Raw genomic sequence first — 27,323 nt, 5'->3', positions numbered from 1 at the left:
TAATAGTGACTTCTCAGGAACTGGTGTAGTAGTCTTGAATCTCTGCAAAAGACAATTCATTTTAATTAGTGTATATGAATTCAACATTTGTTAAAAAATCAAAATTTGTTAAAGTTAAATATTACCGTTTCCCAGCGACTTGTGATGTGAGAACGAACAATATGGGTCATCCAATACATTACATAGTATCCACACTCATATGACCCATTTTGTCTGTTACACTACAATATATCATCACAGTTGATAATAGTTAGTGAATAACATTTGTTATAAAACAATTATAACAAAGTATGACTTTAGCATATGTCAAACCTTGAGAGAAATCCAAGCAATCTTTCTACTATTAACAATTGATCTCCCGTCCATCATCATACTTGCTGGAATAGAACTGTATATATCATTATAAATATATCATTATAAAATTAACTAAAGTTATAAATATATCAAATTGTGCTATTTAGGTTTTAAAGTTAACTAAAGTTATAAATATATCATTATAAAATTATGAAATAGTAAAATAAAAATATAAAACCACATATTATAAAATTATAAAATTATAAATTATAAAATTACAAAAAATACAAAGTTATAAAATTATAAAAATATAAAAATAGAAAAATATAAGATTACAAAGTTATTAAATTATGAAATATAAAATCACAAAATTATAATATCATAATATTATAAAATTATCAAATTATAAAATAATAAAATTATCAAACCATAAAATCATGAAATGTAAAATTATAAAATCATAAAAGTATAAAACCATAAAAGAATAAAATCATAAAATTATAAAACCATAAAATTATAAAATCATAAAATAATAAATTTATAAAATAAGAAAATTATAAAGAATTAAATATGATTTTGGTATCTCAACTATAACGAAAAATTGCAAATGATCGCTCACTAGTGTAGTGAAAGGCTATAACACCAGTTATTTTGGACATTGGATTTCAATTTTACAATCAAATCATATTAAGGTGAAGTAAAAAAATGTGCGTTTTTGACATCGATTATGAACTAAGGCATACAATTCAATATTTCGCTTCGGTTCACTAAGAACTAAAACATTAAATCATAAATAAATAAATAAAATGTGGATTTGACTTTAGTTTAATTTATAACCAAAGCCAAATATATTTTCTTATTTAAAATTATTACTTAGTATTTGACTTCGTTTCTCATAAAAACAAAAGTCAAATACGTTTAAAATTAAATAATATTTTTAAATTAGAAAGGACATTTCACTTCGGTTCTGCTTATAACGGAAGTCAAATACATTTTCTGATTTTAAAATATTATTTAATTTTAAGGATAACTGAAGCTAAAATACCCTTGAAATAATATATATATATATATATATATATATATATATATATATATATAAATTAGAAGGGGTATTTGGTTTTGGTTCTCCTTATAATCGAAGTCAATGTTTCGAAATCACTATAAGAAAAATGTGAGTTATCTATTGATATTTACATACGGATTTTAATACGTAGGTAATGTATATATATTACATACGAATTTATAAAAGTGAGTTACATACGAATTTTTACCTACCAATTTTTCGTATGTAAATTAAACGCACTGAGCACTCACATGCATAGAAAATTGAGAAACAAAACTGTATATTATTCTTGTAATCAAAGAATACCTAATGTACAACACTAAACTTCCAAGGGAACAATTTCCCTCTACAGGAACAATTTCCCTCCAAAGGAACACCTTCCCGTCTATACAAAGAATATTAAAAGTTAACCCTTAACCAAAGCCTTCGGCCTTCTTATAAAGGTCACCCTTAACCTAACCAACTGCTAACAGTTGCAACCACCCCTAACCGCCTAACCCTTTCATTAATTTCTATTCCTCCTCTCATAAACCCTTAATACCCTATCAGTTTGGTGGCTAGATTGATGTGGTTGGTACAAGTTGGTGTTGTCAAGTCTATTTTGTTCTTAACATAATTGGTGCAAGTTCAGTCTTGGTTAAACTAGCTACAAGATTGGTGTTCAAGGTTAAAATCTATTATAGTTGAATAAAAGCTACTGAAAAATCTAGTTTGAACGTTAGAACTAAAGGATATGGTTTAAGTTATGTATATTTCTGGTTTGGTGTGTGCGATTTTGGTGGTGTAACTAGGTGTTTAAGAAAGTTGATGAAATAACCTGTTTGTTGTCTAGTTTATTCATGCAATCTATTTTTCTCTAACTAAGTGTTTTGGTGTGCCAAATGTTTTAAGAGTTGGATTAAGTTTGTTTATAGTGTAGGTGCAGTTTTAAAAAGAATTGTTAGTAATTTTCAACTGTTGGAATATCTTTGTGATATTTTAAAATTTCAGAATTTTCTTTATGATTGTACTTGAGTTATGTTCAAGTTGTTATGTGTGTGAGTCATGTATTATGAGCTGTGTTTGTATTTTTTTTATGTGGTGAGATGGTGCCTCTTCCTCTAAGCTATATTACTTAAGTAAGGGGGAAAGACTATGGTGATTTTTGGTGTGCTCTCAGGATAGGTTGGTCCAACTTAAGAGGAAGGATGGTTAAAGAAAACCTAAAAGGGGTATTCTAGCCTTAGTGACCTAATTTGAGTAGTATGACACAAATTTGGCAGTATAACAATACTCAATTCAAAGATGAATTTACTTGAGAGGAGACATCTCTATTTATAGGCTTAAGTGTCTCCAAATTGTAGAAGCAAAACCTAGAAACGTCAACTTGACTAGCTTGGAGACCAAGGTAAAAGTACTCCCCATTAGGAGGGACATGTAGTCACTAACATAGGAGAATCCTTTCCATTCCTAGAATGACACGTGATCACTACCTATGGGAAATCCTTTTCATTGAGAGCATGACACATGGCCACTCTCTCCCAAAGGTGGGGATACCTTTCTCTCTAGTTCACCAAGGCAAAGACAAAACATTAACTCATTGGGCCACCTTCCACAAATGATTCCAACTCTTCTTCACAAAAATCTCCTCCTAGTTCAATATTCATCAAGGCTTTTTGTAGAGGTTGGAGAAAATGAGCTTCCGACATCCATGCAGGTTTTATCCATCACATATATTCTGAAACGATCTTTTCTTTCAGCTAGATATTTCAAAGCCTCAAACACGTCAAAATTCACTTCTTCTTGTACTCGAACTTTAAATTTCCATTATCCACGTCAATTATGACTTTGACAGTTTTCATGAATGTCTTGCCAAGAATCAATGAGACTTATGCATCTTTCTCTATGTCCATTATCACGAAGTCCACAGAGAAATAGAATTTATCTACCTTCACTGATAGGTCTTTTACAATTCCATAAGGATGTTTGAGTTATTTGTCGGCCAATTGCAGTGTCATCCTTCTATGTAAGATATCCACATCACTAATCTTTTTAATCATTGACAATGGTATAAGGTTGATACTTGCTCCAAGGTCTAGTAAGGCTTTTCCTATTTCAATTGTCCTATGGTTACAGGCATTGTGAAGTTACCTGGATCAGTAGTCTTCTATGACAGTGACTTTTGAATAATTACACTGCATCCAGCCTCTAGTTCCATAATTTCATCTTCCAAGATTTGTCTCTTTTTGGTTAACAAATATTTCATGAACTTTGCATAGGTAGGCATCTGCTCCATGGCTTCAGTGAATGGTATATTAATTTGTAACCTTTTAATCATATCTAGGAACCTTGTGAATTGTCTTTGCTTGTCCTTCCTGATTGGTCTCCGAGGGTACAATAAGTAAGTGATAGGAGGATTATCATATTCAAACAACTTCTTTTTCTTTTCTCCCTCTTTCTTTTTCTCTCTCATGATCTCTCTTTTTCTCATTCTCTTTTTCACTCACTACTTCTTGTTGAATAGATACACACTCCTCATCTTCTACATTTTTTTTTCTCTCAATTTTTTAGAATCATGCTCACACTCTTTCTCTCTTTTTTCTTTTTTTTGTTTTAGCTTCCTCACCCCTCTCTTCTATTCTCAAGTCATCCCCAATTCCTTTACCTATAATAGTTCCTTGCCTAATAGTGATGACTATACATTGCTCCTTTGAGTTAATTTTGGTGTTGACCGTGAGCTTTGCTTCTTGCTGATCTACTAGTTGTCCAATCTACACTTCCAGTTTTCTAAGTGATGCTTCTGTTTTTTCTTATTTGATGTAGACACCTGGATTAATTGTGTTAATGCATCCTCAATTTTTGATACTCTATCATGTTGTTGAGGTTGTTGTCCATGATAGTTTGTTTGTGCATATTGCTTGCTGGTTGAACCACCATCTTGCCGCCAACTTTGCTGTTGTTTTTGGTTTTGATTTGATCTCCAACTGTTGGAGTAGTTATCTGGTCTTTTGTTGTTATTCATGAAGTGTAATTCTTTTTTCCTTGCAGTTTCACAACAGAATAATGACCATTCTAGTGTTCACCTAACAAAAAATCACATTTTAAAATCTGTTGCGTGGAACTATAAGCTCGTGACTCAAGCTATAGCTTTTCCATATGCTTTTTCAACTTTTCCATTTGCTAAGAAATGAGTTTCTTTTGTTCTAATATGACATCATCTATATCCCTAGCTACAATTTATGTCGTATTGTACTTGGTGATCACTAGTTGCTAGTGATTCAATTATTGTAGTAGCCTCCTTAACACTCTTCATCATCATAATTACTTTTGTTGAGACATTCAACAACATTCTTGTTTGTGGTCTAAGTCTACTATAAAATATATCAAGTTGTGCTACTTTGTCAAATCCATGTTTTACAAAAAAATATTCGGAAAAATGTTGCAATGGCAGTCTTAGTACCTATATATTTAAATGATGGAAAAATCTTTTTAAATCCTTGGTAACAGAATTTTTTTTCCACGTCTTCCCAACTTGTTAAGCTTTAATTTGGGAAAAATCTTCTCCCTTACACTTAAAATAATATATTAATTTCAAGATTGAAAATAGTTATGTATGATAAACACATCATCTAACAACCCTAATATATCTCATCTCTAACTTATTTGATCTTTCACAACATAGTAATATAAATTTTAAACTTAAATTTTATAAAAAAAATTAGGTCACCGGTATGATTAAGATCTTAAAGTTAAGACCCAAATATTATTTAAAAAAGTTGAACCTCAAAAAATATTTATCTCTAGTTATCAAGTTGGATTTTTAAATTAAGAAATTATATATATATATATATATATATATATATATATATATATATATATATACTGTTGATATAAAATTGTAAGAAATTTTAAAAGAACATGCAGTATATTAGAACTAAGTGAAATAATATCTTATCAGATAGGACTAATTACTGGAGATGATGTAATATCTGTGGTAGTTTTTTTTTTTTTTTGAGTTATGTAACTTATTCTTTCAGACGCATAAAAAAACTTCAGTTTTTCTTCCCCTTTCATTCTTTCATTGTCCAACCCTGACCATTCCTGCACTCCCTGCCGTTCCAACGTTATTTTCCATTTCTTTTCGCTTCCTTCTCTAGGAAAAAGAAAAAATGGTTAGTTCTCTCTCTGTATTATCTTTAGGTTTTTGGGTAATGTCAGAAAATGAATAAGAGAGAACTGAACTGAAGCTCCCTGCATTTGATGTTTTCGTCGGACAATCTCGAAATCATGGAATATGAGTGCACTAGTTCGCTACTCTATATTTTAAACCGTTTCCGGAAGTAGTGATCTTTTTTTAGGGTCGAGTTTGAGTTGAATTCAATGTCGATCTGATAATCAGCATTGAGCAGTGTACAATTTAGGTAATAACCAGTGTTTGGACATTGAGCAACTGTCTATTCCGCTTGTCTTTTGGTGAAAAATCTTTTGCTGATATCAACTCATTGTGTTAATTTGTGTTAGATTTTTCATAATCACAACGTGTCCTCTGCTTCCTTCAATCTGCTCTTATCTGCTGTAGTTATTCAAATGCTTCTAGAGATAAAAATGTTAAATCCATTTATACATTAGTTGAGACGTAGTCTTTCACAATAAGTTTGTACTTGAAACAGTTAGCTATAGTTTAGATTAGAAGTGGTGTTCAATTTGCAATTAACCAGTTGTGTATTCATATTTTAACTTCAATATTCATTGTTTCCTTTTGGTTCAGTTGAAAATGAAGTTTCTTGATTGGTACTTGAAGATTGGGTTTGTATCTGCTTTGATCGGGGCTTCAATGGAGGTGTTCATGATCAAAACTGGCTTCTGTGTGAGAACTTTCCTTTCTTATTCTCTAACCTCTCTTGCCCTGCATTACCCTTTTCTTGATTTTCCATTAATGCTCTTGTTGAAGTGGGTTTTCAAAATTTTTAAAAGATTTTTCATTCTGGTTAATATGATATGACCTTTTGAGTGAACACCTATAAGGTGGTTTGGTAGTAAACATATTAAGGATTAAAAAAGAAAAGGAAAAAGATATGGCCTTGAGTTGTCTAGTACTAGCTGATTATTGATTTTGGTTTGCTAGATTAGTATCTTGGATTCTAATGTAGTGATGTTTTTTCATGGAGCACCATGGTCTTCCAATGAAAATGAAATTCGGAAAATATCGTGAACTCTGTTATACACGTCTTTTACATTATTTGTCTTGGCCAAGTTGCCCAATAAACACGTTATTTGGGGTATGTAGAGAATTTAATAATTGTTTTCTAAGGTATTGCGATAACCCCCCATGATTGTTTTCACCAAAGGATTTTGACTTTATAAAAGTCTGATTTTTGTTTCAATTTTTCCTTGCCTTGTATTTGTACAGATGACAAAGTAACTGTTTTGGAGTCAGAAAAGCGTGCTTGGGAGAACTCCCCGGATGCTCAGGCTATTAGAGAAGCTCTCAACCCCTGGAGACATATTGATGCCGAAGAAACAAAAAAGTCCTGACTCAAGTATGAAGCATTTTCTTAAAATCCACTAGTCATTTTTTGAGAACACAAGATTTATTTGAGAATATACTGGAATAAAATGATAACGATTGGACTAGTTATTCTATTATGAAACTGAATCTGGTATTGTCCATCCAACAAAGTGGATTGCTTGCTACATCTTGTCAGCTGGACCCCAAATCATGGCAACTGTGGGATGACTCACAACCTTTAACTTTACCATCGGGTTTAGAATCTTTTATATATTTTATTTGACTTTTGAAGAAGTGTTTAGAGTTTTCTTGATAATATGATACAAGTGTTGGAGAATTTGATCAAAACACAATCTAAAATGGATTTCTTGAGGCGTGAATGATTATTGTCTTTAAAAATTTATCCACATTATATTTGTAAATCCCTCCTGATATAACATGAACGTTTTTACATTGAAGAATTCGGAACTCTGATTATAGTCCTAGCCTTAGGAGCTTGAGGGAATTCTGATGCAAGAATATCCAATGTAAGTCAAAACTCGATACTATGTTGCAAATTCAAGCCCCTAGGGTAACTAGGTATATTATTCCTAACATGGCCAGACACTATTCTCATTTGGTTTCCAATCCAAGAGTCCAAAATGGAACTCTCGTGGTAAATCATACATGTAAACCTTGATAACAAGTTCATCATTTTGGTGGCATTTCCCTTCATCATGTTTCACTAGTTTTCTGTTCCCAAATGAGGATTCAACATTTTGCTTCGGCATCTGATACTTTGAACCATCTAATGCAGATAAATGCTTTGAATTGGGTATCACATTGTACTCCATGTGATTAGGATGATATGTGGATTGCATAACAAAGAACCGCTACAAGACGAACATAAGCGATGTCATTGTAAAGAAGCAAAACAATGACTTTCTAAAACCAACCTTGAATGAAGAAGGCCCATTTCTCTCGGTCATTATTCACCACTATTTCAGCACTTCACACCGCTATGCCCTCCTCTATTTAACACAATCATAAGCATTGTTAATTGCACAAACACCACAAAGGCAAAGAAGGATGACCATACACATCAATTCAATATGAACCTCTACAAGTGAATAGTTTTAAAGATCACATTAATAGCACAATTCACCATTCATTGAAATTATCAACCATAAACATGATGAATGCTTACTATACTCAGATAAACATTGTGCCATATTTGCAACCCAATTGAAAATGAGAAACAAGGACATCCATCAAGCTTAACATTTGTTGCAAATCTCACATTGACTCAAAACAATAAGAAGAAGAAAAAAAAGGAAAGATGTTAGTGTATTGTCGTAGTTGTAGTTATTATGTCATTATGTGTAGACTGAGAAAGGAATGAAAGAAGAGAGCACATGAATAGGGTCTAACGGTGAAAACGAGCTTCTAAGCTTTGAACTACACTATTTTGTGTATCTTATTTATTTTGTTAGTAATAGTAATTAGCGAAATTCTACATAATTTTAGTTTTCTTCTTCAATTTACCAGGAAAAAATCGCATTTTATATGATTGAATGATATTATGAAATGATGCATCTCATTATGTGGATTTGTTGTGGGTTTGACGACTACTCTTTTAAGCATTGGATAGATAATGGGTATGAATATTAATGGTACAAATATGAATAAATTCTAATAATTATAAATAAATTTTATTTAAATATTTTTTTAAATTAAGTAACAAAAATAAAATTATTAACGAAAAACTGGTATTATTGAATAATTGTTAAAATTTGATTTGATTTTTTTATTTATACATACATAATTGAATTATTTTTAAAAGATTAATTTTTTAAAATTTATATTTTAGAACAAGTCATTCAAAGAACTCATTCAAAGAATTAGTTAATGCAAACTCTCAATCGAGTGTCCATCAAAGTTTTGCAATCGATTGAGTCCTTAAAATGTTAAAAATTTTCAATTGAATTCTTATTTTAGAATTTTAGCTATATGATGTGACAATTATATTATCCTCATTTTATACATTGTCATATAATATTTTGTCAGAACATTATGACAAGATCTCTCTAAAATATTTGTGTTATTTAACTTTTAAAGTTAATTAAATTATAAAATTATAAAATATATCATTATAAATTTATGAAATATTAAAATAAAAAAATAAAATAAAAAAATAAAACAAAAAATTATTAAATTATAAATTATGAAATATAAATTATAAATGGTCACATGACACTCTAGGAATAGAGAGGATTGTGTTTTGTTAGTGGTCACATGTCCTTTGGAGAGGATTTGTGGACACTTATCCACTCCTTTAAAGGCCTCAGTTTTAGCTAATAAGAGCAAAGGTAGGAGATCATGTTTTTAGGATTTTTAGGAAACATCTTTAACCTATAAATAGAGGTGTCTCCTATCATGTATTCAGCTTTGATGTTGAGTAATGTTATGATGTCCATTTTTTGTCATGCTACTCATCTTAGATTAAGACTAGAACAACCCATGAGGCCTCTCTACACACTTTTCTCCTTGAGTTGGCCTAATCTGTCTTGGAGTCACCAAACACTACACCACCACCATATCTCCTAAAAGCCATGAGCTTCTACCCCATCCACACCTTAGCTCATCATCCTTGGACCATTTACCACCACTTTTTCGCACCATCCATCCAAGGAAACATCCCTCCATGCACATATCCTAGTTTTGGCCCAACCTAACTAAGGAAGTTTCCATCATTTGGTATTAAGAGCATTGGTTCCTCAAAAGCTAAGTTTCCTTGGTTTCCTTATCTATCTTTATTGCTTTTTATGTGTTGTTCTTACTTGTCATAATTTTGTTACCATTTTTGTTGTTTTTATGGTTCTAGTTTGCTTTACTCTTGGAACCATTCATCTTTTCCACTAGGTGTTCTTGTGTTTTTCTATGTTATGACTACAAAATAAACATGCACCGAAGTAATTTACATCAGTCTAAGCCAAATCAAGAATTAGAAATACAAAAAACTAAAAACATAAATCGTAGGAGGGCACGCTCAACGATACAGGACCATCGCTCAATGCCCTGTGTCCAGAGACCAAATCAAGGCCATTGGAAGGCCAGCGCTCAGTTGTACAGAATCACCACTCAACACCACATGTTCAGAGACCAAAAACTAATAATCACTCTAACCTTCACTGTACCAAGATCCATGAGACATTTCCAACCAATTATAATATCAAATCCACCAATCCACGCATCCAAAACAGGTACATTTAACTGGCAATCACAATAAGGTTCTTTTAATGTCAGACAACGAATATTCGAACCAAATTCACGCAATCATGCCACAATATAACAAAATTTTAGCAAACTCAATCCATTTAATTCTACTTAAACATTCCAACACATATTATCAAAGTACTTAAAACTTAAAACAAGATATTTAGCTTCCCTTACCTTATAGATGATGAAGTCGTTCTAAAAGGCCTAAAAAATACCAAATGCACATGAATCTCTATATGCTCCTACGAACAAAAGAAACATGATCAATGCATACCGTTAAGACCACTTGATCAATATAAAGTCTTATAGAAAACTCAAACATCACATGCAACCACAAAAGCTTACATGCAAAAAGAAAAACAAAATTGACCAAAGAAAGAAGCATAAACTAATTTATTCTATGAAAAAAACTAATCGGTTATTTGAAGATCTTGCCGCGAGGATCACTCGAGTGGTCTCCAATCTTCAAACATATGAACCAGGAGCGAAGATCCTAGAGAGAAGTCAGACAACTCTAGAAAAATGATTTCTAAAGAGATGACATGTTTTAAAATAACAAAACTCTTTCTAACAAAACTATTTATATTAAAACCATTTAATATTAAAATAATTGAGTTTCATTATTTTTAAACCACCACCACCACTTCTAAAATATCATTTTATGGGATTTTACATTCTACATCTATATATAAATGATTATCTTTTTCGTGTTCAGATATAATTTTTAATTTTATCCTTTAAATAATTTAAATTAAAAAATTATTCTATCTATTTTATCAAACCATTTCTTTAAATTTAAATAATATTTTAAACTTAATCATTTTTATTTATAAAACTACCTATAAAATAAATAAAAATTATTTATAATAAAGTTATACAAATTATTTATATTTAAATTTATAATTATAATAATATTTATCCTTAAGAAAAAACGAACACACATGTTTCCACAAGTTTATAATAAATAAAAAACACACGGATTCCACTTGTGATTTAATCATTTTTTAATTTCTATGTTTATAACAATATTTATTATTTATTTATTTATTTTTAATTCAATATGATTTTAATATTTTTTAAAACAAATTCAATGTAATTTTTTCTATTAGATTAATACTAACACTTCCATTTTACTCCTGGGATGGACACAATTAATGTAACATCCCAAAATATAGTAATAACCATAAATTAGAATTGATTACATTGCATAATTAAACAGTGCAGTCTTACACTAACATCATCGTTCAAAAGCCGAACGGCATTAAGTACGTAGTTGATTACAATATAATTGAATAAGAAGAGAAGACAAGATCGAACGGTTTACAAAATTATAATACCGAACGACCACTACAAAACACTAAAATTCTAAAAATCAGTTGGACGACCTATGGCTCGGCCTTAACTTCGACGTCCACCAAGTTCTCCTCTTCAATAACGTCTTCTAGCAATGCCTCGCCTTCTGCTCACATCCACACGGATGATCATTGCAATGACAGGACGGACGTACAAGGACAAGACAACACACGGATTCCACTTGTGATTTAATCATTTTTTAATTTCTATGTTTATAACAATATTTATTATTTATTTATTTATTTTTAATTCAATATGATTTTAATATTTTTTAAAACAAATTCAATGTAATTTTTTCTATTAGATTAATACTAACACTTCCATTTTACTCCTGGGATGGACACAATTAATGTAACATCCCAAAATATAGTAATAACCATAAATTAGAATTGATTACATTGCATAATTAAACAGTGCAGTCTTACACTAACATCATCGTTCAAAAGCCGAACGGCATTAAGTACGTAGTTGATTACAATATAATTGAATAAGAAGAGAAGACAGGATCGAACGGTTTACAAAATTATAATACCGAACGACCACTACAAAACACTAAAATTCTAAAAATCAGTTGGACGACCTATGGCTCGGCCTTAACTTCGACGTCCACCAAGTTCTCCTCTTCAATAACGTCTTCTAGCAATGCCTCGCCTTCTGCTCACATCCACACGGATGATCATTGCAATGACAGGACGGACGTACAAGGACAAGACAACACAAGGAAAAACACAGGGTAAGCTTATGTAATTTAATTCATGCATCAACATACAAATTAAACATACCAACAATACAAGAATATCTCAACACATATAACCATCCAAAAACTCTCATTAGACAGACTGTCCGGACTGTATGAATCTGTGTATCTACAGGCGTTCGTGCACCCGGTGATGTAGTAACTGGGAAACACTCAACAGTTGCCACCCAAGGTTAGCCCTATCAGTCCAAAGTACTCCTAAGGACTAGGACCTCCTGCCGTTCCCACACATGACCTACCCTCCTCTACGTGAGGACGAGCACTCATGGAACATCAGGATAAACTGCCATCAGTAGCTTTACCACATTCATACTATACAAACTTCCCATATTCAATGCATAGAGTCGTTCCTCCCTGGAACGCTCGTTCAAAATCCACCATCATTTATTCATCTCATATACTATTCATTATTTATAATATTTCACTTTATTTTCATTTTCGTCTTCCAATCCAAGTTCATAAAATAACGAACGTTCAGTCCTCTTCATAACGAGGACGAACGTGAGGAAAGAGAACGATAACCTTCGTTCCAGAACCGAATAAATTTGACTACAAATACGCATCATATTTGACGAACGTCATTTACCATTTGAATCAGTTGAATGAACTGACTCTCGGAAGATTAGATCAATACTCAAAGAATAATTTAAGTACAAGACTCTAGGCCGGATCCAATGGATAAAACCACCTCAAGACGATTTCAGAACCATAACGAAAATAATTCTATTATAGAGACCGACTACCAGTCTATGACCGAACGCGGTAAGAGAATTTTACTGAATTTGAACGTACGCTATTTCCACACGTTTGATAATCAAAGAAGAATCCGAGCGTTCGGTATAAGACCGAGCACTACTTAGGACGTACGCTAGGTGTAAGACCGAGCGCTACAAATCTTAAAGTACAAGATATATATATATATATATATATATATATATATATATATATATATATATATATTACTTTATTTCGAAGATTAGGGTACGACTGTTCTGAGCCGAACACTCCAAGATAGTATTTCCACATGAGGACGCTCGTTCTCGATCAGAGTTCTTTCCAAATGAAAGAATTCCATTTTAACCAGTTTACTAGAAAACCGAACGGTAGAGGACCGTTCGATGACGAACGTACATAATCATAGTAAGAAGTTCATATTCAAATTTGTAACTATTTTCAAATTAAGTTTTTCCACATACCAGTTCATACTTTATACTTCACATAAATTATCAATTTTCAGACTTTATAGCATCCACATCAATAATTCACACTCCAAATTAATAACTCATTTTCACATTCATACACTTCATACATATCAACCATTATGCATCATACTCATACTGGATACATACATTCACTCGTTCAGCAACATGCATTCATTTTCAGCAAGCATACAACAACATACAAATTAAATTAATAAGCTTCCCTTACCTCTAATGTGAACGATCGTCCTAAGTTTGCAACTTGGCTTGCCAACTACAATCCCTTCTACCCGCAATGCTTACTACTCTTTGAATCAACATCAAAGACAGATGAAAAAGGGTTCAGTATTTAACTTAAGAACTCATGCACCCAGAGTTGGGTGTGCATGTTCACCAAGACGAACAGTTGAAGGAAAATGAACTTACCGGTTTCAGAACTCTAAACTGTTCGGTTCAGGTGAAAGCTCAAGACGCCGGGAATACTTCTACGGTGCCTGAACGGTGATCGGAGCAGAGAAGAGTGAGTTACAGTAGAGAGAAGGGAAAGGTTTTCTAGAGAGAAGGAGGAGAAAATGGAGGTCAGAGTTTGGAAGGAGAAGGTGCATGCAGAAGAGTGTGGGCAGGTTTTTCAGAAATCATTTTTGTCTGCCCCACGTCCAAACAGTTGTGCGTTCTTCTGCTGACACCTGCACTCCACTGACTGACTTCCGAATCTTCCATTTTGATACTTGGCAGTAGCGCGTCAGAGTTGAGTGCATTTTTAATGCATCTGATCAGAGTTGTGGGGAGCATTTATGAGAGCAAACAGGTGGCTTTGGGTGCATTTAATGAGACTTGACATTCCCCCTAACTACAAAAATTTTCGCCCTCGAAAATTAAACTTACCGGAAATAGGTGAGGGTACAAGTCCTTCATGGCATCCTCCACTTCCCATGTAGAGTCGCCGGTCTTTTCGTTCCACACCATTTTCACTAAACGAACGTCTTTTCCCCTGTAGTACTTGGTGCGGCTATCTTCCACACGGACTGGTTGCATCTCCAGCGTCCGGTCTTGACCAAGACGAACGTCTTCCAACTCCAGTATGTGAGAGGGATCAGCTATGTACTTCCGGAGTTGGGAAATGTGGAAGATTGGATGAAGGTTGGATAGTTGAGGAGGTAAGGACAACTCATACGCCACTGGTCCGATCTTCCGCAATATTTGATAAGGTCCGACGAACTTGGGAGATAACTTCTTTGGTCGAACGGCTCTTCCTACTCTAGTGATCGGATTCAGTCTAAGAAAGACGTGATCTCCTGCAGTGAACTCCAAAGGTCTTCTTCTCTTATCCGCATAAGACTTCTGCCTGCTTTGTGACGTCTTCAACCTTTCTTGGATCAGTTTCACCTTCTCGGTCGTTTGCTGGATAAGCTCGGGTGCAGTCAACACCTTCTCTCCTTCTTGAAACCAACAAAGTGGCGTTCGGCACTTCCTCCCGTAGAGAGCTTCAAACGGCGCCATTCCAATACTAGACTGAAAGCTATTGTTGTAGGTGAATTCCACTAGCGGTAAGACTTCATCCCAAGCGCCTAAGTGATCTAGGACGCACGTCCTCAATAAGTCTTCAAGCGTCTAGATGGTCCTCTCAGATTGGTCGTCCGTTTGAGGGTGATAAGCTGAACTCATCTGTAGTTTGCTTCCCAATTCGCCTTGCAAAGATTGCCAAAACCGAGATGTGAATCTCGTGTCTCGGTCAGAAATGATGCTCGAAGGCACTCCATGCAAACGAACGATCTCTCTGATATACAGCTTGGCCAGGTTGGTCATCGACATCTTCAAGTTGACTGCCAGGAAGTGAGCGCTCTTCGTTAGTCGATCCACGATCACCCAAATTGAGTCATGATTTCTGACCGTGCGTGGTAAGTGGGTCACGAAATCCATGGAAACGCTGTCCCACTTCCATTCAGAAATTTCCAACTGCTGAAGTAAACCGCCCGGTCTCTGGTGTTCAGCCTTCGCTCATTGACAAGTTAAACATGATGCCACAAAACGTGCGACATCATTCTTCATTCCCGGCCACCAGAAGGACTTCCTGAGATCTTGATACATCTTAGTCATGCCAGGGTGCATGCTAAGACGGCTGTGATGTCCTTCCTCCAGGATAATCCTCTTCATATCACAATCGTTTGGAATGCACGTCCTATCCATATAGCGTAATAGGCCGTCCGTTCCAGTGTTGAAATCCTTAGCCTGATCTGTACCGAGCGTACTAAAAATCTTCACCAAGTCTTCATCCTCCCGCTGCTTCATTCTGATCCAGTCAAAAATATTACTGAATATTCTAATGTTACAGCATTTGATGCTGTTTGGTTCCAACTCGAACTGCAACCTTAAATCTCTAAAGCTTTCAACCAGACTGAGTTCTTTCACCATCATAACCGAGACATGAACTGCTTTTCTGCTTAGGGCGTCCGCTACCACGTTCGCCGTCCCTGGATGGTAGAGTAGCTCAAAGTCGTAATCCTTCAAGAACTCAAGCCAACGTCTCTGCCTCATGTTCAACTCCTTCTGATCAAATAAATACTTGAGGCTCTTGTGATCACTGAAGACTTGGAATGTGGATCCGTACAAGTAATGCCTCCAAATCTTCAGTGCGAAATCGACCGCTGCCAACTCCAGGTCGTGCGTTGGATAGTTTCTCTCATGTTCAGCTGCCTAGAAGCGTACGCGACAACCCTCTTTTCTTGCATCAGTACACAACCCAAACCTTGATGAGATGCATCGCAGTATACCTCGAATGGTTTGGCAGTGTTTGGAATCACTAAAACTGGAGCGCTCGTCAACTTCTGCTTCAGTTCTTGAAAACTCTCTTCACACCGATCGGTCCAAGCGAACGGGTGATCCTTCCTAGTCAGCTGAGTCAGCGGAGCTACTATCTTGGAGAATCCCTCAATGAACCGTCTATAGTAGCCCGCGAGCCCCACGAAACTTCGGACTTCAGTGACCGATCGTGGGCTTTCCCACTCCAAGACCGTTCGTACTTTTGCCGGATCTACCGAAATACCTCCAGCTGATACCACGTGGCCCAAGAACTGCACTTCTTTCATCCAAAATTCACACTTGGATAACTTAGCGTACAACTCCTTCTCCCTCAATATGCCAAGTACCGTCCTCAAGTGCTCCTCATGCTCGTCACAGTTCTTGGAGTAGATTAGAATGTCGTCAATGAAAACGACCACGAACTTGTCCAGATACGGTCTGAAGATTCGGTTCATATAATCCATGAAGATTGTTGGAGCGTTCGTCACCCCGAACGGCATCACCACATACTCATAATGTCCATAACGGGACCGAAAGGCAGTCTTCTGAATGTCTCCTTCCTTTACCCGAATTTGGTGATAGCCCGATCGTAAGTCAATCTTCGAAAATACGCTCGCACCCTATAGCTGATCCAGCAGGTCGTCAATCCGAGGCAGTGGATACTTGTTCTTGATGGTCAGCTTATTAAGTTGTCTGTAAGCAATGCAGAGCCGAGAGCTTCCATCTTTCTTCTTCACTAACAACACAGGTGCTCCCCAAGGTGATGCGCTCGGCCGGATGAACTTCTTATCCATCAAATCTTCAATTTGCTTCTTGAGTTCAGTTAATTCAGCTGGAGACATCCGATAGGGTTGAACAGAGATGGGTGCTGCTGTCGTCACCAAGTCTATCGTGAACTCAACCTCACGAACGGGAGGCAGTCCAGGCACTTCATCCGGAAAGACGTCCGGGAATTCATCCACAACCGATCGTCCTCCATTGAGTTTGTTGTTGGACGATCGCTCAAAATTCACTTCTTCCACTTCTTTGTCTTCATGCGTCATTATTAGAAAACAGCTAGCGCCCTCCATGATGTCTTCCTTCAATTGACCGAGCATCACTGATAATTCCTCTTCTTCTTCATCCGGAAATACTAATTTCTTCTTGCCACAATCTATGAGAATGCGATTGGTAGCCAACCAATCCATCCCCAAAATTACCTCTAAACCTTGAAGAGGTAAGCAGATGAGGTTAACTTTAAATCTACGCCCCTCAACTTCTATGGGACATCTGACGCAAACCGTAGATGTCCTAATCCCACCAGCCGCTGGGGTTGACACCACCAAGTCGAACTGTAATTCGCTCTCCACTAACTCCAGTTTCTCAACGCACGCCTTCGAGATGAAGGAATGAGTTGCCCCCAAATCATACAATACACAGCAAGGCTTTCCAAACAATAAGCAAGTGCTGATGATGAGTGTACCTGAACGAGCAGCTTCAACACCCGTGATCGCATACACTCTCCCCACTGCCTGCGCTCGTCCACCTCTTCCTTGCTGTGCTCTTCCAGCGTTCGGCGGCCTCATTGCCGCCCGTCCTCCCATATTACACTCATGCTCTAAATGTCTGTTTCTTCTGCATCGGTTGCAATATTTTCCCCCTGATAGTTGAGGACATGCCCATCGGTAGTGCGGTCCTCCACACTAAAAGCAAGTTACATTCCCCTGCTGTCCAGAATGACCGACAGTAACCATTGCTTGTGATCCACTAGGGGATTGTGTTGGACGAACGTAAGGAGACCTTCTCACGTTCGAAGTATTTCTTGATAAGATTGGCCCCCTACCCATTTGTTGTTTCTTCTGTTGCTCTGCCTCAGCAACGTTCTTCTCCAACACCTTGGCTCTCTCGAACATAGCAGGAAACGACCTAATACACAGGCTGGATATCAATACTTTCAAATCACTCCTCAGCCCGTTCTCAAACTTTCGACATTGCCATTCTTCACTTGTAGCCATGGTATTAAAACGGACCAGATGCTTAAATTTGTTGGTGTACTCCGAGACGGACATCCCCCCTTGTACCAACTATAGAAATTCCACTTCCTTGGCAAAACGAACGCTGTCAGGGAAATACTCTTCATAAAACTTAGCCCTGAAAACTTCCCACGAAATGAGACTTTGAGCTTCAGCCAGTATCATCTTCATACTTGCCCACCAGTGGCTAGCTTCTCCAGTCAATAAATACTCTGTGAACGCCAAACGGTTGTCATCCGGACACCTTTTGGCGTTGTAGATTCGTTCCATATCCCTTAGCCACTGGTCCGCCTCATCAGGAAGGCACTTTCCATTGAATTTGGCAGGGTGGTGTTGAAGGAAACTCTCCAAACTCCACTCGGTTGGATGAGTCTTTTGGACGTTGATGCTCCGGACGTGTTCCTTGTCGCAGCAATAATCTCCATCAATTGACGTTGCGTTGCTTCAGAGTTGGCACGTGCGGCCTCCAGACTTTGTAAAGCAGCAGCGTTCTGCTCCATCAACACAGTATTTTGTTGTTGTAGCCTATCTATCACCGATTCCAACAACCTAGTGTTGTTGGGCACATCAGGTTCATTGGGCTGTGGTGGAGGAGGAAGTCTAGGTGCCATTTGTTCTCTGGGAAACAGAGAAAAACGAGCGTTAGTCATGTTCAAAGAGTTGAAAAATAACTCATTAAACACACATTAAGCACACAACAAAAACATAGTGTACTCATAACCTACAGAGTCCTTAAGAGAACAAAACTGCTTTGATACCAATAATGTAACATCCCAAAATAGAGTAATAACCATAAATTAGAATTAATTATATTGCATAATTAAACAGTGCAGTCTTACACTAACATCATTGTTCAAAAGCCGAACGACATTAAGTACGTAGTTGATTACAATATAATTGAATAAGAAGAGAAGACAGGATCGAACGATTTACAAAATTATAATACCGAACGACCACTACAAAACACTAAAATTCTAAAAATCAGCTGGACGACCTAAGGCTCGGCCTTAACTTCGACGTCCACCAAGTTCTCCTCTTCAATAACGTCTTCTAGCAATGCCTCGCCTTCTGCTCACATCCACACGGATGATCATTGCAATGACAGGACGGACGTACAAGGACAAGACAACACAAGGAAAAACATAGGGTAAGCTTATGTAATTTAATTCATGCATCAACATACAAATTAAACATACCAACAATACAAGAATATCTCAACACATATAACCATCCAAAAACTCTCATTAGACAGACTGTCCGGACTGTATGAATCTGTGTATCTACAGGCGTTCGTGCACCCGGTGATGTAGTAACTGGGAAACACTCAACAGCTGCCACCCGTGGTTAGCCCTATCAATCCAAAGTACTCCTAAGGACTAGGACCTCCTGCCGTTCCCACACATGACCTACCCTCCTCTACGTGAGGACGAGCACTCATGGAACATCAGGATAAACTGCCATCAGTAGCTTTACCACGTTCATACTATACAAACTTCCCATATTCAATGCATAGAGTCGTTCCTCCCTGGAACGCTCGTTCAAAATCCACCATCATTTATTCATCTCATATACTGTTCATTATTTATAATATTTCACTTTATTTTCATTTTCGTCTTCCAATCCAAGTTCATAAAATAACGAACGTTCAGTCCTCTTCATAACGAGGACGAACGTGAGGAAAGAGAACGATAACCTTCATTCCAGAACCGAATAAATTTGACTACAAATACGCATCATATTTGACGAACGTCATTTACCATTTGAATCAGTTGAATGAACTGACTCTCGAAAGATTAGATCAATACTCAAAGAATAATTTAAGTACAAGACTCTAGGCCGGATCCAATGGATAAAACCACCTCAAGACGATTTCAGAACCATAACGAAAACAATTCTATTATAGAGACCGACTACCAGTCTATGACCGAACGCGGTAAGAGGATTTTACTGAATTTGAACGTACGCTATTTCCACACGTTTGATAATCAAAGAAGAATCCGAGCGTTCGGTATAAGACCGAGCACTACTTAGGACGTACGCTAGGTGTAAGACCGAGCGCTACTTATTACGAATGCTAGGTGTAAGACCGAGCGCTACAAATCTTAAAGTACAAGATATATATATATTACTTTATTTCGAAGATTAGGGTACGACTGTTCTGAGCCGAACACTCCAAGATAGTATTTCCACATAAGGACGCTCGTTCTCGATCAGAGTTCTTTCCAAATGAAAGAATTCCATTTTAATCATAGTAAGGAGTTCATATTCAAATTTGTAACTATTTTCAAATTAAGTTTTTCCACATACCAGTTCATACTTTATACTTCACATAAATTATCAATTTTCAGACTTTATAGCATCCACATCAATAATTCACACTCCAAATTAATAACTCATTTTCACATTCATACACTTCATACATATCAACCATTATGCATCATACTCATACTGGATACATACATTCACTCGTTCAGCAACATGCATTCATTTTCAGCAAGCATACAACAACATACGAATTAAATTAATAAGCTTCCCTTACCTCTAATGTGAACGATCGTCCTAAGTTTGCAACTTGGCTTGCCAACTACAATCCCTTCTACCCGCAACGCTTACTACTCTTTGAATCAACATCAAAGACAGATGAAAAAGGGTTCAGTATTTAACTTAAGAACTCATGCACCCAGAGTTGGGTGTGCATGTTCACCAGGACGAACAGTTGAAGGAAAATGAACTTACCGGTTTCAGAACTCTAAACTGTTCGGTTCAAGTGAAAGCTCAAGACGCCGGGAATACTTCTACGGTGCCTGAACGGTGATCGGAGCAGAGAAGAGTGAGTTACAGTAGAGAGAAGGGAAAGGTTTTCTAGAGAGAAGGAGGAGAAAATGGAGGTCAGAGTTTGGAAGGAGAAGGTGCATGCAGAAGAGTGTGGGCAGGTTTTTCAGAAATCATTTTTGTCTACCCCACGTCCAAACGGTCGTGCGTTCTTCTGCTGACACCTGCACTCCACTGACTGACTTCCGAATCTTCCATTTTGACACTTGGCAGTAGCGCGTCAGAGTTGAGTGCATTTTTAATGCATCTGATCAGAGTTGTAGGGAGCATTTATGAGAGCAAACAGGTGGCTTTGGGTGCATTTAATGAGACTTGACAATTAAAAATAATATTGAATATTTAGGGATTAATCCTATACATGTTTGAAAATATTTTATTTAAATTTGGTATATTTATTTCATAGGTTAAAAATTAAACACAATTATATTTTTTAATATTTTGAAATTATAATATTATATTATATCATATCATTATTTACTAAAATCATTTAACATTAAACTTCTAAATGGTATTTTGACAGGTTTAATAACTGTTCAATTGCTAAATACAGTTCTTAAAAGTGGTATACACTCTGTATATTAGTACAGATAATGAAATAAAAATAATATAAATAAAAATAATATAAAATGATAATGCCACATAAATACTGCACACCACACTAGCAGCAGGCTGAGAACAAAACCAACAAAACGGTTTCATTCTGCTTCAAAAATCCAAAAGTCACCTGCAAATTCGCTCTCTTCGTGTTCTTCTTCTTTCTATTGAGAATGGAAGACCAAGGTGGTGGTGGTGGCACCAAACAGACGAACAATGCGTACGTGGACACGTCGAAAGCGGAGAGAGCAGTGTGGCTGATGAAGTGTCCTCCCCTCGTCTCTCGCTGCCTCCGCGCCCCTCCCTCCGACCCCTCTCGCCCCGTCGCCAAGGTCGTTGTCTCTATCGACCCTCTCAACTCCAACGACGACGATTCTCCTCCTCAGGTTCTTCTCCTTTCCTCTATCTACAGATAATGAATGTGTGGATGCCATGCCGTGATCCACATTGTGTGAGTGCAAATGTTGAGACCTAAAATTCAAGGACTCTGTTCTGGTAGGATCAATTTTCCTTGAATTAGTCCTACGGATATCTCATTAATTGAGTATTATATTTCTTTTCAGTTGTTTGGATTAACCAAAGTGCGTCGAGGTGGAAAATAATGCATTACTTGTTTTTAATCTGCTGCCATTGTTTTCGCTGTAAATGATTTTCGTATAAAAATTTTATGGATACGTTTCTGGTATTGTTCTCCGACGAGGTTTTAAATTACCGTTGATGTTTCATCTATTTTTGAAATCACATACAAATGTGGCTGATGCAGCCACATTTCGGTTGCATTGCTGCCTCAGACACTAATACAACCTTCATGTGCAACCAAAATCATAGTCGCAAGCTGATTTTGAGAACCTTGCTTTCAATCGGAATTGAAGTTTTATTTAATCTTGGTAGTTTGTGTAATAAATTTATGTATTAAAAAATCAATCGAAGTTACTAAGGTGAAGCAATAATTGTGATAGAAGAATAGGGCGTTCAAAAGTTTAATCTATGAGAAATGTGGCAGATGCAGCCACAATTTCAGTCGCATTGCGGTTTCGGACACTGAAAAACCTTGTCATTGCAGCCAAAATCTTAGTTACAGGTTGATTTATTAAACCTTGGTTTCTATTAGAATTGAAGTTTAATTTAACTTTGCTAATTTGCATAATAAAGTTATGTATTAAAAATTAACAGAATTACTAAGGTGAAAAGCTTTTTCTGCTTGGAGAATAACACCAAAAGCCTACGCGGAAGTTCTTCCAAGTTTTGTCCTATATCTTTTTGTTTAGGAAAATGATATGTATATTATTCGTGTATTTTTTATCATATGAAAATAGTTACTTTTGCTGTAGCTATTAGTGACACTTTTCCCTGTGATTTTTGTCCTTTTAAATTGATTCTTTAGTTAAAATACTCAGTTTACAATGGAGTTGGCTGGAACTGAAGCTGGACATATACCCAAATGTTATGTTATGGATATGTCTAAAGACTTCATTCCCATGTCTGTGTTTTCAGACACACAGCAAGGTAAATAAGTTTCATCTTGTGGTGACCATTTACATTGAAAGTTACATTGGTGGATAGTTAAGCTCACTGTTATTTATATCTCAGTTTGACGTGAAATAGCTGTGATTGTTTGAACATTCTGATATGTGTATTACTTTAATATTATCACCTGGTAATTTTATGTCCTTGTCCATATTCCTCTGTCATTAAATGATGAGCTGTATCATGGTGCTTGTTATTGAAATGAGGGCGTTCCTTCATAAAAGAAGAAATGAAGCCGATCATTATTTTTACTCTCTAGGTTGAAACAAGTGGACCTCATGTGTATAAGCTTTGAATCATATGTTTGAAATAATCAGAGGAGTTTATGATGCATGCGCATTCTTTTCTAAATTAGTTACGAATTTGACCTTCCAACATTTGAGCTGATCTGTTATAACAAATCTTTATTTGGACAGTTGCACTTCATTAGAGTAACAGTTTTAAGGCATATATGTAGAAAACATATTATCTTAATGTTTTTTATTTGTGTTTCTCTGGTGCTGTTTTTAACAGCTAACAACCATTTAAAATATTTAGTTGCTGGATATTATTGGACTGAAATTCCCTATAAAGCATATTAGGTTTATGCTGTTATCTATGCTTTTCGTTGTAAAAATTCCAAGAATGTTTTTCTTCAATTGTCTCTTATTTTATGAGGTTCAGAGGTCTCCTTGCTGAAGCAGTCATTCTAGGGGGGTTTTGTTGAATATGCCAGAGAGACTGACAAGTTTATTTAGTTAATATGCTGTCCTTCTATATCTTAGTCTACAACTACAACACTACATGATGTTTTATTCTCTGCTCTTCTACTTTTTTCTTTCTCTTTTCCCTTAAGATATTTTTATTCTAGACAGTATTGTTTGATATCTAAAGCATCATTAATCTCTTCTATCAAAGTTAATTTAGCAAAATGTAAATCCAGCTGTTGAAATTTCTGTTGTATTGTAGGAAAGATCTCTGTGGAGGGAAAAATACTGAACAAGTTTGACATGAGGCCCCATAATCAAAACCTTGAACTCTATGGGAAACTCTGCCGGGAAAGGACAAACAAGTATATGGTCAAAAGTAGACAGATTCAGGTTTTCTAATGGCTCTAACTCTCCTTATCCATGAGTTAGGCAAACAGTTCCATTATCTTTGACTTCTGCATTCTATTTTCAGGTTATTGACAATGATAGTGGGGCACATATGAGGCCAATGCCAGGGATGATCAGTTTTTCAACTTCTGGGCCCCCTGTAATGGCTTATTCTCCTTCCTGTTACCAATCCTATTCCTCAATGAATTCATGCTAAGAGAATCCCCCTTGTTTTGGCATAATGTCAGCTCATCATCATTTTATAACTTACTGATCAAATCACATCTAGTCCCTCCCCCCTCCCCCCTCTTTTTGGGTTGATAATGAGACACAAATGAGATATAGGGTGTTGAAGAGGTGGTGCTGAGGACTATTTCTACAGGCTTGTTATGCAGTTCAATATATTTTATTAATTTATACTCCAGTTGTAACAGATGTTTGTGTTGGATTAGGAAAAGAAGAAAACTCCTGCTAAAGCAACCGATACAAAGAGAACAAGAAGAGATCGTGGGGAGATGGAAGAGATTGTGTTTAAGCTATTTGAACGGCAATCTAATTGGAGTTTAAGAAACCTCATACAAGAAACCGACCAACCTGAAGTATGTGTTTTGAGTAGTTTTACTCTTAAAATCTGGCTTTCTTGAATACTTGCACTTTTACAAGCTTAAATCTCAAACTCTACGCAAAATGAACTGCAACCATAAAAGTTTGTTGCTTTTAATGGATATGCATATGTAGTGAATGCTCAGACCTGTCCGATATAATAATTTGTGCAATTGAACTAATCTATACAAGATAGGTTGATAAGTTAATCTGAGTTGTATATCTCATTTTCAGAGAACTTTTGAGAGATTAAGATTGTATGTCTCTATCATTTATGTTATTTTTATAAGAAGTGATGAAGATATCGATGTATGTTGTACTTTTACTGCTTAGTAGGTATGCCTCTACAAGCCCACACACCATTAAGAAACAATATACTTTCAAATCCACATTTTTTTGTTTGTGGTTATTAATTTAGTAGAGCCTGTTTTAACCAATGTGGTGGATCTTCATATTTTTACAGCAATTTCTGAAAGATATACTAAAAGACCTTTGTGTCTACAACAACAAAGGAACTAATCAAGGCACGTATGAATTGAAGCCTGAATACAGAAAATCTGGAGATTAAGCGACCTTCAAGTAGGTTTTATTTGTGCTCATCCATTTGTTAACCTCGTTCAAATGATATGTAGCTTACTCATTTCAGTTTCTTCATTATGTTCAAGTTGCAAAATAAAGCAGCATGCATCTTGGTACAGCCTTTTCTGATTCTTCTGCACGTTTTTTTGTTTTGCAGATTTTGCTATATCACAGTTTATTTGTGTTCCTTAGTCGGAAAGCAGAACTAGATTAATTTTTGAACAATTTACGGTGTTATTGCAAAATTAACAAAAATTAGAATGTGAAATTGCTCCGAAACTGGCAAATGGCACGAGAGGTTGATTTGTGCTGTGCATTGAATTTCCTAAACTTTTTCTGAAACATAAATAAGTGTATGGAACTTTGGATACTTGTAAGTCATTGGATGCATTTTTACTACTTCGAAGGTTGTAGACGTTTATAGTCATTAAGTTTACGCAACTTTGGATACATGTAAGTCATTGGATGCATTTCTACTGCTGCAAAGGTTGTAGATGTTTATAGTCATTATATTGCCTTTTAGCGCTCAGTTTTTGTGCAGTTCGCTGTTTTCTTCTGTTCTGGTTAAAGTTAAGTGACTTTAAGTCAGTTGATTGTCATGTGCTCTAGAAAACTGACTTCAAAAGCAAATGACTCGGTTTATCCTTCAATAATGTCGGTTCCTAAAATTTGGTAACAAAGTGTTCTTTCCACTAATCTTGCTGGACTTGTTAACATACTCGGCCAAGGGCCGCCTATTATTGTAGGAGTGCAATTAATAATTATGGGGATGGAGGAAGCATTAGCCCTAGTTCGTCTTAAAGGATTTCAACTTCATGCCACTAAATAATAAAATTTCTTCCTGCACTTCCATGTTTTCTTTCTGCATCCCATACATTTTTTAAATTCTAGTTACACTTGTTGAAATTATAGTTCTGAATAGTGTACATTTCAAATTATGTAATATAAAATATAAATTTATATTTTATATTATAAAATTTGTAATTGAAATTTATATTCTAAATTATATAATTTGTAATATAAATTTAAAAAACAATCTAAATTCAAATATCATTTCGAATTATACATCTCATAATGTAAATTTATATTTCAAATTATATAATTTGTAATACAAATTAAATTTGTATAATCTGAAATATATTTAAAAAATAATAATACGTTGCTGATTATCAATCCGAAATGTAATACTTTTTTTATGTATTCTAAATTTTCTTATCCAGACATTAATGTTATCTTCCTCAGTGCATCGTCCCTCCCACTTTAATAGTGAAAAGAGTGTTGATTTTCCGGGCGTTACTCAATTCTCTCCAATCCCCTTCAGCCGAAGTTGCACTAAAGCCTTCATACTTGCATTTGTTAATTCCCAATCCTTCATATTTGTGAGTTTTGAGCCAAATATAGAGGGTGACCCCAATGTGTCATGCCTACTGTGGTTTCTTATTTAAAACGTTTTTCCTAAATGTTTTATTTAGAACACACATTTCATATGACATGTAATCACTAATTTTGAGAAAACTTATATAATGTAAGAATAATAAAACATGATCACTCTCACATGATACGTCCCATACACCCTTGGCCACCAAGCTATGTTAAAACTTTTGATCCCATGATCAACCTAAGCTCATAGACATCCACTTTGGGTCAATATTAGACCTTAATCTTTGTTTGACTAAGTGGTCCAAAAACCCTACATTACTTGACATATAATATAAGACTAAAAAATATATCTTATACTATTTGGTCCATAATACAAAGTTCAAATCAATTCTAGACTACTTGATCCAAAATACAAGACTCAAATTATTCCTATTCTGCTAGAAGCTCCATAATAGTTCAAGATAGTCCAAAAAAGAGTCTAAATTCATCTTTCACATATGACCTCGACT

At 35.6% G+C, this 27,323-nt stretch overlaps 4 protein-coding genes across 7 annotated transcripts; 2 read left to right on the top strand and 2 right to left on the bottom strand.

Annotated features, from left to right (window-relative positions):
• The first annotated feature begins 5,380 nt into the window (after positions 1–5,380).
• Positions 5,381–8,231, top strand: LOC148195013 (uncharacterized). 3 transcript variants are annotated; one of them, XM_088094699.1, is made up of 4 exons: positions 5,381–5,508; positions 6,105–6,201; positions 6,747–6,876; positions 7,642–8,231. In XM_088094699.1, exons 1-3 carry the CDS (start codon positions 5,506–5,508, stop codon positions 6,869–6,871), a joined length of 225 nt encoding a protein of 74 aa, XP_087950825.1. In that variant the 5' UTR covers positions 5,381–5,505; the 3' UTR covers positions 6,872–6,876; positions 7,642–8,231. The 3 variants fall into 3 exon arrangements, with proteins under 3 accessions (XP_087950825.1, XP_087950824.1, XP_087950826.1); XM_088094698.1 differs by lacking the exon at positions 7,642–8,231 and having other exon boundaries at positions 6,747–7,252; XM_088094700.1 differs by lacking the exons at positions 5,381–5,508; positions 7,642–8,231 and adding an exon at positions 5,686–5,757 and having other exon boundaries at positions 6,747–7,252.
• LOC148195012 (uncharacterized) lies at positions 7,436–16,675 on the bottom strand. Its single transcript, XM_088095057.1, has 5 exons — positions 16,159–16,675; positions 15,589–15,883; positions 14,298–14,931; positions 10,011–10,097; positions 7,436–7,717 (listed from the first exon to the last, which is right to left on the bottom strand). Exons 1-5 carry the CDS (start codon positions 16,673–16,675, stop codon positions 7,436–7,438), a joined length of 1,815 nt encoding a protein of 604 aa, XP_087951183.1.
• Positions 16,676–16,831: 156 nt separating this feature from the next.
• Positions 16,832–17,776, bottom strand: LOC148195011 (uncharacterized). The gene is made up of 2 exons (XM_088095056.1): positions 17,419–17,776; positions 16,832–17,364 (listed from the first exon to the last, which is right to left on the bottom strand). Exons 1-2 carry the CDS (start codon positions 17,774–17,776, stop codon positions 16,832–16,834), a joined length of 891 nt encoding a protein of 296 aa, XP_087951182.1.
• Positions 17,777–21,715: 3,939 nt separating this feature from the next.
• On the top strand, positions 21,716–25,963 carry LOC124822795 (uncharacterized). 2 transcript variants are annotated; one of them, XM_047294862.2, is made up of 7 exons: positions 21,716–22,035; positions 23,047–23,155; positions 24,125–24,255; positions 24,338–24,412; positions 24,705–24,851; positions 25,319–25,434; positions 25,592–25,963. In XM_047294862.2, exons 1-6 carry the CDS (start codon positions 21,823–21,825, stop codon positions 25,421–25,423), a joined length of 780 nt encoding a protein of 259 aa, XP_047150818.1. In that variant the 5' UTR covers positions 21,716–21,822; the 3' UTR covers positions 25,424–25,434; positions 25,592–25,963. The 2 variants fall into 2 exon arrangements, with proteins under 2 accessions (XP_047150818.1, XP_087950425.1); XM_088094299.1 differs by lacking the exon at positions 23,047–23,155 and having other exon boundaries at positions 24,130–24,255.
• Positions 25,964–27,323: the final 1,360 nt, after the last annotated feature.

Source organism: Vigna umbellata, chromosome 7 (assembly GCF_029865625.1).
Source record: "Vigna umbellata cultivar VRB3 chromosome 7, Vumbellata_1.0, whole genome shotgun sequence".
Lineage (NCBI taxonomy): Eukaryota > Viridiplantae > Streptophyta > Magnoliopsida > Fabales > Fabaceae > Vigna > Vigna umbellata.
This window is presented reverse-complemented; position numbering and strand designations above follow the sequence as displayed.